Raw genomic sequence first — 12,397 nt, forward strand, 5'->3', positions numbered from 1 at the left:
GTGAAAAAATAATGATACTGTTATGCTGAAAATAAAAAAAATAAAATAAAAAGAGGGGCGCCTGGGTGGCTCAGTGGGTTAAGCCGCTGCCTTCGGCTCGGGTCATGATCTCGGGGTCCTGGATCGAGTCCCGCATCGGGCTCTCTGCTTAGCGGGGAGCCTGCTTCCCTCTCTCTCTCTCTGCCTGCCTCTCTGCCTGCGTCTCTGTCTACTGTGATCTCTCTCTGTCAAATAAATAAAATCTTTAAAAAAAAATAAAAAGAAAAAGAAATATAAATGCTGAGAAATATTCACATAAATAAATACATGGGAATGGAAGGAGTTTTGATACTGCGATGGCATTAAATTCTTTCAACTTTTTTTTTTAAGATTTTATTTATTTATTTGACAGAGAGAGAGAGAGATCACATGCAGGCAGAGAGGCAGACAGACAGAGAGAGGAGGAAACAGGCTCCCCACTGAGCAGAAAGCCCGATGTGGAGCTCTATCCCAGGACCCTGGGATCATGACCTGAGCCGAAAGCAGAGGCTTAACCCACTGAGCCACCCACGTGCCCAAATTCTTTCAACTCTTAACTGAGTGATATGCCCCCAAATCACAGTGCTCTAACATCAAAAATGTCAAATGATATATCAGTTGATAATTCAAGTAGGTCATCTTTCAATCACGTTGTAAGCAAAGAAGTAGAAAACATCTACTTTGTGAAAGAATTTGTTGCTCATTCATTAGTCATTTTCCTTCTCAGTTTCTGGGAAGTATGCCACAAAGACTTATAAAATACTTGTTAACTACATCTCAGATTTTTCCTTGCCTTTGAGGTATACTGTATAACCCAATTCCTCAGAAATGGCTAAGAAAATCTTTGCCAATCTGATATACTTTGAGGGGAGGCAGGTGGGGGATGGGTAAAATAAGTGATGGAGATTAAGGTGGGCGCATGTGATTTTTAATTTTAGCAATTCCAGTAGGTAGGAAATGCTATCTCCTAGCTCTAATCTGCATTTCTCTGATGTCTGATAATATCATACATTTTCATATGCTTATTGGCTACTCATATATATTCTTTTGTGAAGTAGCTCTTTAAGTCTTTGCCCAGGGGCAACATCGTAATTCCATTTTTCAGTTCAATGGTGTTGTATGGAAATGCTGAATCACTATATTGTACACCTGAAACTAACATGATGCTGTATGTTAACTGGAATTTAAATAAAAACTTTAAAAAATATACTTTAACAAAATCTATTTATCTTATGTGATTTAAGTATGTTTTAATCAAACACTTGGTTTTCATTCAATTTATGGGAAAAGTTTTATGTATTACCTAATTGGCCAAGTCGGTCTTCACTGTTAAATCAATCAGCTGCATCAGACTTTCTTCAGAGACTTCAGTTTGGAGATTTGGAATAGGTGTTTTAAAATTGAATATATTGGCATATAAATTACATACAATAAAATGTGTGTTTACAGTACAATGAGTTTTGTCAAATGTATATGCCTATGGAACCAGCACTTCCGTCACCACAGAAAGTTCCCTCCTGTGCCCTTACAAGTTAATTCCCTCCTGTGACCGCTGCCCCATCCCCGCCACCCCCTTCTGCCTGCCTCCCAGGTAACCACTATTTGATTTCTTAGACTATAGGTAAGTTTCGCCTGTCCCGAAACTTCATATACATGTATTCTTCTTTTTTATGGTCTATTTTTTCACACAGCATGTTTCACACAGAATGCATCCATGTTGTTCCATGTATCAGTAGTTTTTGTTCTTTTTTATTCTGAGAGGTATCCTTATTTATCCATTTATTTGTTGATAGACTTTTTAGGTTGTTTCCAGATTTTGGATATTATGAATAAAGTTGTTATGAACATTCTTGTACAAGTTTTTGTGGGTTTTAAGATTCTTTTTTTTTTTTTTTTTTTAAAGATTTTATTTATTTATTTGACAGAGAGAGATTACAAGTAGGCAGAGAGGTAGGCAGAGATAGAGAGAGGAGGAAGCAGACTCCCTGCTGAGCAGAGAGCCCGATGCGGGACTCGATCCCAGGACCCTGAGATCATGACCTGAGCCGAAGGCAGTGGCTTAACCCACTGAGCCACCCAGGCGCCCGGGTTTTAAGATTCTTAAAATTTATTTGATAGAGCACCAGCAGGAGGATCCGCAGGTAGAAGGAAAGGGAGAAGCAGTCTCCCCGCTAAGCAGGAAGCCTGATGTGGGACTTGATCCCAGGACCCTGGATTCATGACCTGAGCCGAAGGCAGATGCTTAACCAATTGAGCCACCCAGGCACTCCTACAACTTTGTTTGTGGACCTCTGTTTCATATAATCCATATAGTCATGATTTCGGAATTGGTGGGTTACATAGTAAGTGCATTTTTAACTTTATAAACTCCCAAACTGTTTACCACAGTGGTTGTACCCTTTTACATTCCCACCAGCAGTATACAAGAGTTGCTCCAAATCCTCTCCAACACTTGGTATCATCAGTCTTTGTAATTTTAGCAATTCCAGTAGGTAGGAAATGCTATCTTCTAGCTCTAATCTGCATTTCTCTGATGTCTGATAATATCATACATTTTCATATGCTTATTGCTACTCATATATATTCTTTTGTGAAGTAGCTGTTTAAGTCTTTGCCCAGGGGCAACATTGTAATTCCATTTTTCAGTTCAAATAAACACGGTAACATGAATCTCTATTGACAACTATCCTAGCTCCAAATTCCAAGATTAATTCTGAATTCTAAAAGATGAAGACTTGCCCTGAGTTTGCCTACCAGATGACTTCAAACTTTCTTCTATCCTTCCTTAGAATTCTCCCTTGGGAGAGATGCCTTTCTAAATAATAATTGGGGAATGGAAGAAGAAAATTTTCAACCTCTCCACTATACAACTTGTCTGAATTCAGAACAGCTCCAAATGGGGCAAACTGTTCATTTCTAATGTCAAATTTTGCTCCTAATACAACTATGCTTAAGACAGAACTAGGGACAGGACAAAAAGCTTTAATCATGGAAGCTTAGAATATTTCAGTTTTCCTTTGTTTGGTACCCTCAGAGGTTTTTACACGATAGAGCAATGCACCCCATCAAGATTCAAAGAGAGAGGTATGCTCCCCACCCCAGTAAAGTGGGGAAAAGTGAATAATGAAAATGGAGGAGGAAATGATAACACTTCCTGGGAAAACTTTTTAAAATCGTGGTTAATATATATCCCTAAAAAGTTACCATTTAAACCACTTTTAAGTGTACACGTCTATGGCATTAAATACATTCACATCATTATGCAACCATCACCACTGTCCATCTCCAAAATTTTACCATCTTTCTCAACTGAAATTCTGTAAACACTAGTTCCCCATTTCCTCAGCCCCTGGCAACCACATTCTACTTCAACTATGAATTTGACTGATACCCCATATGAGTGTAGCCATACAATATTTATCCTTTTTGTTACTGGCTTGTTTTACTTAGCATAACTATGTCTTCAAGGTTCATTGATGTTATAGCATGCCTCAGAATTTCCTTCTTTTCTAAGACCGAATAACATTCTGTTGTATGCATACATCACATTTTGTTTATCCATTCATCCACGAAGGTATGCTTGAATTGCTTCCATCTTTTGGCTATCACAAAAAAGGCTATGAAAAAGGCCATTCAAATCTCTGCATTCAGTTCTTTTGGGTATATACCCAGAAGTGGACCTGGTGCATCCTACAGTAATTCTATATTTAATTTTTTGAGGAATCCTGGGAAATCAGTTTTAAGAAAAATGAGCTGAATATCAATTCACTTAAGTTTCTGTGTTCATGTATCTCTCTGTACCCCAGATTGAAAACTCCTGTTCTGAGTCACACCTTGGGACATAAGGGAGGTAATGCAATGTGTGGTCAGAAAAAAGCACGAGTTTGAAGTATGATAAGCATGGTTAGAATTCAGTATTTACTTAGTCTAGAAATTGTGGGCAAATCAATTCCCTCTCCATGGTTTCCTTTTCCATTAATGAGGCTAACAATACCTATCCCACAGAACTATAAAGAGAATAGATGAAAGGAACCTACCAGAGAGGTTGAACTACATTCTGGGACCTTGGTACACAGGGCAGAGGTCCTCTGCCCTAGAGAAGCATGGCCACCTGGTAACAGCCACAGATGTGCAGAGAACTATAATGTAATGTAGTGTGAGGCCAGGACTGATGTGCTTATGGGAGTAGGTACAGGGGATACTTTCTCCTCATGAGAAAGGTCAGGAAAGACTCTAAGGAAGAGGGAGCAGTGGAAGCAAGCCAAGCAAAGAACAAAAGCATAAGAAAAGCATGTTGTGAGGGGAACTTGAACAAATTTGGTGTCACAACACGAAATGTAAAGACATGAAAGGAACAAATGCAGCTGAAGAAGCAGGCAGCTTTTTTTTTTTTTTTTTTTTTTACTTGACAGACAAAGATCACAAGTAGGCAGAGAAGCAGGCAGAGAGAAGAGGAAACAGGTTCCCTGCTGAGCAGAGAGCCCGATGATGATGATGATGATGATGATGATGTTGCGGGGCTCAATCCCAGGACCCTGGGATCATGACTTGAGCCGAAGGCAGAGGCTTTAACCCACTGAGCCACCCAGGTGCCCAAGCAGGCAGCTTTTTAAAGACCATGGTAAAGATCTCGACTTTCTTCTGTGCCTCGGTTTCATTTTATACTTCATATTATTCTATAAAATGAAGATTGTTATATAACTTCCTCATAGGGCTGTTAGAACTAAATGCAAACAAAATAAGATAACACACACACACACTTACCGGAAGCCCAAATATCTCATGTTAATACTACTGCCTTGAGGCAACAAGAAAGACTTTAAACAGGGGAGTGACCCTGTCACATATGCATTTTGAGAAGATGGGGGTGGGAAGCAAGGAGGATGGACTGTAGGAGGAGAGAGTACTGGGCATAAGAAGGCAAGTTAAGAGGCTGTCATAATAGATAGTCCAGGAAATAGAAAAAGCCTGCCCTGCAGGAAAACAGTAACAGTAACAGTGAAGGAATTCAGCTATTTAAAGAGCAGAAGAGCTCTGATGCCCATTTAAATGTAGGAGGAGCAGGAGTGGGAGGAATCCTAGATCAGGCCCTCATGGTTAGTTTTCTTCCTGAAGTGATCTCCATCCCTCCCTCCATTCTCCAATAACAAAAAGGCCATCACAACTCATTTCCTTTCAAAGTTTTATTAAAGTTGAATGGAACAATTCGTATTTTTTAAATTTTTTTGTTAACCTCAGTACAAAAATACAGTTGACGACTTGACAAAAATGGCTCCACCTAGGGCTTGAAGGTTTCTGTTTCTGCAACAGTACCAGGGGAAAGCATGCTTCCAGCTGGGGCTAAGTCCAAACACACAGCCATTCCTGCATACACATGCGTGCAAACAGGGAAGCCCAAGCAGGAGAAGAGGATGGAAGTTACCAGGATTCAGGAAGAAGCCCAAGATTATTCCCAGGAGAAAAGGAGAAGAAATAGGCTGGTCTCCTCAGTGGGGGTAGAATTACTGTTTTACCTTTAGGTTTTTTTTTTTTTAAATGATGAACTATTTCTGTAATTTTAATACCGTAGAAAAGATGCTACTGGTCTCCTTTCACCACCAAGGTGAATAAAGCGGGAGGAAACGGAAAAAAATTCAAATACTGAACTGTGAGGAGTACAACTCCAAATGGCTCAAGTTCTGTGTCAAAAGCTGTCATTCTTTACGTTCAGTGACGGACACCTAGGAGGAGGCGGGAGAAGGAAGTCTGCCACACTCTGCTGGATCCACAAGCGTGGAGACCAGCTCCTGCCAGCAGAAGTCTTCCACAGTGAGAGCGCTCCTCCCCATGTAGGCAGGAGCAAGGTTTCCTGGTTGGTTTAATTGTTCTGAGCGATTCCTCAATATTCCCTCCCCTGCTGCTTTCCTTCCAGAGCACTAACTCTGATGAAAGAAAGGATATATTCGTGTTATAACTCATCTTCAAGATGTTTCTCTCTGAAGGCATCTCCCGTCAGCCTCTCCTGAGCTTCCTTCATCCCCTGAACAACTGTGAAATAAAGATTGGGGGGAGAGAGTATGAAGCAGGTTTTTAATATCTGACATTTGGCAACTAACAGATTTTTATTATAGGACGAATACTACAGGAGCACAGGATCTAATTCTGGATTTGAGTCCTGGAAAGTCAATTATCTCTTTGAATTTGTTTCTCCATCTGTAAAATGAGGGAACGCTACTTACTTCACACAGGATTGTTATAAAAAACTAAATGAATGGATAATAAAAGAGCTTTATAAATTATGTAATACTACAAAAATACTACCAGTTACTATGGCTTATCCTCCAGGATTAGGGCTGAATCCCTGTCACAGACTACAGATGTTCACTTGTCATCGTTAAGGGAAGAGAAAACACCCTCCGCCCATCCCATGATATTCTTTGGATGGATGCTGCATTTATTTCACTTCCTGTGGAAGTTACAGGTGAGTATGTGCGGGTACTCAGAGGGGGCTACTCTCTCTGCCTCAATGAAGGAGGCAGTCATTTCTAGCACCAACTACACTGAGAAGGAGCCAAGTTCTCAGGCAAAAAAAAAAGAGCCAAACTATCTCAGGACATTTTTCTTATCAACACAGCTTCAAGGAGGGCAGCTGCTTTGGTATAGGCTCTCCACACAGCGACAGGCCAGGAGCTGGGTTGAGCCAGAGTCTGTAAATCACAGAAAGCCAGCCTATGACCTCATAAGAGACAAGTAGTGTAGTTCGTTATTTCCCTTTTGCTGTGCTGAAGCCTTTAGTAAAGGCAGGCTTGGTGTTCCAGTTCCACATCAGCTGAGTCATGGGGGATTCAGCAAGGGTCTTATGTCCACATTTGGACTCACATATTAAAAGTTGATGATGGAGTGGCAAGTTGGATGAAATTCTAAAGAGAAGGTGAATCTCCAGGGTCAAGAGCTTGGGACCTAAAATCTATCTAGCCAGCCTCCAGTGATCTGCATTTGGGTAAGGAAGATGACATTCTCTTTACCCAGAGGAAGGAGATCTGGCGAGTTTATCTCCTCGCCAGATCTCCTTCCTCTCCCTATTCTGAGAAACAGGAGTTCCAAGGACTCAGAACGTAAAGTGAGCAACAACCTGACACCATGGCAATGTGGGACACATGGCGACTTAGGAAAAAACCCCCTTATAGAAGACAGGAGAAACTCTAGAAGGAAAACAAGTAAAGTACTTAACATGAATTCCAACCTCCTGCCTCCAGAATGATTTGTGCTCAAGGATTAGAGAACAAGAAGGCCTGACATGATTTCAACCTTCCTTCACCTGTTTGTGCTGATGCTATTCTTTCTGCCTGGAATATGCTTTTTGCATTCTTCTGCTGGCTAGGTCTCATTCTTCAGGATTCAGTCCAGTCACTGTGTCCTCCGGCAAGCCTGCGTACTCTCCATCTTGGGCTACACCCCCACCCTTGCTTCCATAGCTTGAAATGTCCTCACAGATGTCCATAGAGACAAATTCTTATCCTTCTATGTCCAGTTAAAGCTTACCTATTTATGAAACCTTTTAGACTGATCACTTAATGGCATTCTCCCTCCTCTGAATTCTGTTCTGTTAGCTCCAAACTGCATTGTAAGCAGCTAGGGAACGGGCTCAGTCTCATCTTTCTCCTATATTCTACACAGGTTCTAGCCAAAAGCTAGTCATGCTGGAGATGCTCAGCTAACACATAGCATTGAGTCTCCTCCCATAGACCTTGCATGTGCTCCATTTTACTTAAATTCAGCAGCAATTCTCCGTCCTCTCTCTCTCAACATAACCATACCTTGCTCGGCACTGATGTAGAAATACTTGTAGCTGGGGTTTCCATTCTCATTGATGATTTCAGGATGGACCTTGCCACTGGGATCTATTATAGACAAAATGGGACAAGGACTGCAATAATTACAACAAAGAGGTATTTCAAATGCTATATAGTACATCAGGCCCTCTAGAAAATGAGACCTGCCCATCTTTGCAGCTCACTCTCTCACCACTCTACCCCTTGTGTTTTCTGCTGTAATCACAGTGAATTCCTTGCAGCTCCCTGAACTCATGTCCCCCATGCCTTGGCTTATGCTGTTCTCTCTTCCTGGCATGCTCCCTTTCTTCTTGATGATGGTGGGATTCTACATTTCTATTTGTCTCCCCTATAGAATCCAGCAGAATGCTGAGCAAAGATTAGATGGCCACTAAATTTTAACATCTTTTGTAAATTGTTTGTGGAAAGACATCTGTTTGGTTATAGTATTCCGCTGTCTCAGTTGTACTCTGAGATCAGAGTGCAACTGTAGTACAGAGTAGGAACTGTGGCTTATCTCTGTCCCTGTAGTGCCTACCGGTGCTTGACATATGGCTAATACGCAAATGAATAATGGATGACCAGTACTCTGTCACTGTTCACAAAAACAGTTAGCTAATGGAAAAAGTTTCCTTTCAGACTTGAAGTTCTGGCATTGGGAACTCCCCCGTTCTCTTGAAACTAGCTTTTGTTTGTTTTGTTTTTAACCATCCTCGTATAGTTTTGCTAAATAGAGAGGATGCCTTGATTCCTTTATCTCTCCCTCCACATCACAGATCCCCAGATTAAGATCTTTCACCTTACCCAGGAAAAGGATTCGTGGAATATAACCCCCATCAGGGCTGAAATCTTCATCCTTGGGCTCCTCTTCATCCTATTAAGTATGAACCTTAAGTCAGATCATGTCCTTTTCCTCTTCAAAACCTTTCAGAGGTGGGGTGCCTGGGTGGTGCCGTCTTGGTTTCAGCTCAGGTTGCGATCTCAGGATTATAAAACTGAGCCCCAAGTCAGGCGCCATGCTCAGTGCAGAATCTGCTTAAGACTCTATCTTCCTTTGCCCCTTCACCCCGCTGTCTCTCTCTGGCTCTGACTCTCTCTCAAATAAGTAAATAAATCTTAAAGATTTATTTATTTATTTATTTGAGAGAGAGACAATGAGAGAGCATGAGCGAGGAGGTCAGAGAGAGAAGCAGACTCCCCGTGGAGCTTGGAGCCCGATGTGGGACTCAATCCCGGGACTCCAGGATCATGACCTGAGCTGAAGGAAGTCGTCCAACCAACTGAGCCACCCAGGTGTCCCGTAAATAAATCTTAAAACAAAAACAAAAACAAAAAACCTTTCAGGGGCTCCCCCTCTCACTCAGGGTAAAACCCCAAGTCCCAAGTGGCCTAAGAGGCCTATACATAATCTGCCACCTGGCCACTTCTCTGACTTTATGTCCTAGCCTTTGTTCAGTCTTTTTCCATGATGCTGACCTGCTTGCTGCTGCTGTCCTTAAACAAGCCAGGCATGCACCTCACTCAGGCCTTTGTACTTGTTCTTACCCTCTGCCAGGACTTCCTTCCTTCATTATCCACATGGCTTACTCTCTTTTTTGATCCAAATCTTTGCTCAAATGTCACCTTTTTTCCTAACCATCCCATTTAAAATTGCAAATTATTCCCTCCATCCTTCATTTTTAGCCATAGCATTTAACATCACCTGACATATTTTGTTTAACTGATTTTTCTGCCTCCCTATAATTCATTTTCCCGTATGTAATTTCAGTAAGGGTGGGGAATTTTATCTGTTTTTCCATCACTGATTCCCAATACCCACATCAGTGACTTGTACACAGTATTTCTTGAATCAATGAATTAATGAGACCGATATTTTGGCTATAATTATGGAGTTATAGTCCTCCCAGGAGATATAACCACATGGTATAGCTTTCTTTTGAAGAAAAGTCTGAATTTGGAGAATGTTCCGTTAAGCCTTTTGTTTCCTTTGAGTGATGGTTCTAACTTGGAAAGTGATAAAAAGTTCATATGCATAAGAAATCAAAAGTATTGCTGATTGTTGTTATTTTTGGTATGGATCCCATTTCAGGAGTCAAATGGGATTTCTTCAAACAAATATAATTTTGCCTTGAGTGAGGTGTGTCAGCATTCAGACTATCCACTAGTCATACAGCAATCCTTTACAATCCTTTAGCTGCCTCAACATTCTCCATTAGTGTCCTCAAAAGATTTCCAGTCCTATGTTTAAGTAATGCTATCTTCACAGAAACTTAGGGCTAGACGTTTCATCATAGAGCATCCAAGCATCCCTCACTTGCAGAGTACAGCCTAAAACTCAGCAGTTAGGTCACAGCACCTATTCTTATCATTTATTAGGCTCTCTGAACTTGGCTAAGTCACCTAATTCCTTCAGTCCCCAAGATGCTCTGATGCTTTCAGAGATAGAGTCCCAGCGGCTGAAAAAAATCCCTTCTAAAATTTGGTATCTGACTTGATAGTAACAGACCTATAATCTATGCCAAGTACATAAAGGCTATCTAATGAAGAAACCAGAAGATTGTGCATACAAGCTCAGCACAGAGAAGGGGCTCAACTGCACCACATAGGGATCTGTGTCTTGCATGTACCTCTAGTACAGCCATGCAATGATGTAAAACATGTCATAACCCTAGATGAAGATTGAGGGGACCTTAAAATGTAGTCATCTTATCCCATTTCTCCTCTTCTTCCTCTGACAAGTGGAGGCTGGACAGCTTTCTACAGCTGACACACAAGCCTTAGTATTAGAGATCAAGAGGAAAACACTGTATACAGGAAGACAGCTCTGCTGAATATTATTTTATACCATTAATGATGATCATTTTAAAACAACAAAGACTTACTAGGGGCGCCTGGATGGCTCAGTGGTTTAAAACAACAAAGACTTAAAATCATAGCCAAAAGGAGAAACTCTCAAAGTCTTACCTCAAGATTCACCATAACAAAATTATGGGAAAGTTCTGAAATTTCTGTAGATTCAGCAAATTTGGGCTTCAAAGCTAAGAGGGGAAAAAATATCTTAGAATACACAAAAACATCAAATCCAAACCCTAATTTGCTAAGTTGATTCAGATAAATGAAACTTTTTTTTTTTTTTTTTTTTTAAACTCCTAAAAACCAGAAATCAGGACACCTAAATTCTGGTCATGCTTCTGTCACTTACCCACACAGGTATGTCCCACCAGAGTGACTGACTTCATTTCTCTCAAGCTTTTATCCCACTTATAAAATATGGATAATAGCACACAAATGAAAACAATTATTTCTATTTGCTTTTTATAGCCACATTTCAGTAACTCCTATTGAAGTAATAGACAATAAAGTAACATCACAACATATAGATATAGATATAGATATAGATATAGATATATAATTACACTATTTGCACTAATTTCATACTCCTTTTCCAGTTAGGATTCTGTAGAGTATAGCATACCAAACAAAAGAAAAAAGCTGACTGGGAAGCAGCAAGTTGGCCCAGCAGAAAAACACATGTCACAAATAACTCTGGTTTCCACCTTTTTCAGGAAGCTTCCCTAAACACGTCTCATGTCTCTATACATTTCAGTCTCCTACATTTACTGTCCATATGACTACTGTAGCACTTAATCCTATACTCTCCCTAACCATATCTCATTGTTTTCCCTCCAATCCCTTGCATAGATAACTGCAAACTTCTTGGGGACAAGAAATCTATGTCACATATTTCTTTGGTATTCCTTACAGCTATCAGCAATGCAGGGGCAAAGTCTGTGCTATTATTTTTTAAGTGTTAATATTTAAGAACCCATTAGAGGTTGAATTATTTGCACTTACCTTTGCAAGCTCCACACCAGGATTTGTGGATAATCACCATCAGAGGCAACCCACTTAAAAAGAAAACAAAGAAATTACAATCTAGTAATTCCACTTATTTAAGTCTATCCTAATAAAATGACCACCTGATAAAGACAAAGGTTAATGTACAACGTAGTAGGACTTAGATTAAGAAAACTTTTAGGCAACCTAAATATTATAGATTACTGTAGTACAATTATTAGTAAGTTTTGACATTCCTGTAAATTCTGCAAATTTGGGTTTTAAAGCTAGGGAGAAAAGACAAAAAGAGAAGGAAACATCAAATTACAGTACTTCTAAATGTTATGTTATATAACCATTGAAAAAGTTAATAAAACTTTTCATTGCTATGTCAAATTAAAAACTAGAACAGGGGTGCTTGGCTGGCTCAGACAATAAAAACATGTGACTTCTGATTTTGGAGTCCTGAGTTCAAGACCCACGTAGGGCATACAGCTTACTTTAAAAGAAATTTAAAGGGGCGCCTGGGTGGCTCAGTGGGTTAAAGCCTCTGCCTTCAGCTCAGGTCATGATCCCAGGGTCCTGGGATCAAGCCCTGCATTTGTTCAGTGGGAAGCCTGCTTCCTCCTCTCTTTCTCTCTGCCTGCCTCTCTGCCTACTTGTGATCTCTGTCAAATAAATAAATAAAATCTTAAAAATAATAAAATAAAATAAATTTAAAGAACAAATAT

The 12,397-nt window shown here is 40.3% G+C and overlaps 1 protein-coding gene across 1 annotated transcript in view; it reads right to left on the reverse strand.

The window, feature by feature from the left end:
- Positions 1-5,186: 5,186 nt before the first annotated feature.
- Positions 5,187-12,397, reverse strand: part of TXNDC12 (thioredoxin domain containing 12) — a 32,803-nt gene continuing 25,592 nt past the window's right edge. The window contains exons 3-7 of the mRNA XM_059374724.1: positions 11,685-11,737; positions 10,794-10,867; positions 8,634-8,703; positions 7,815-7,898; positions 5,187-6,045 (exon numbers count right to left, since the gene is read on the reverse strand). Of these exons, the coding sequence (XP_059230707.1) occupies positions 5,966-6,045; positions 7,815-7,898; positions 8,634-8,703; positions 10,794-10,867; positions 11,685-11,737 (361 nt within the window). The 3' untranslated portion in view covers positions 5,187-5,965. The remainder of the gene's footprint in view (positions 6,046-7,814; positions 7,899-8,633; positions 8,704-10,793; positions 10,868-11,684; positions 11,738-12,397) is intronic.

This window comes from Mustela nigripes, chromosome 14 (assembly GCF_022355385.1).
Source record: "Mustela nigripes isolate SB6536 chromosome 14, MUSNIG.SB6536, whole genome shotgun sequence".
Classification (NCBI taxonomy): Eukaryota; Metazoa; Chordata; class Mammalia; order Carnivora; family Mustelidae; genus Mustela; species Mustela nigripes.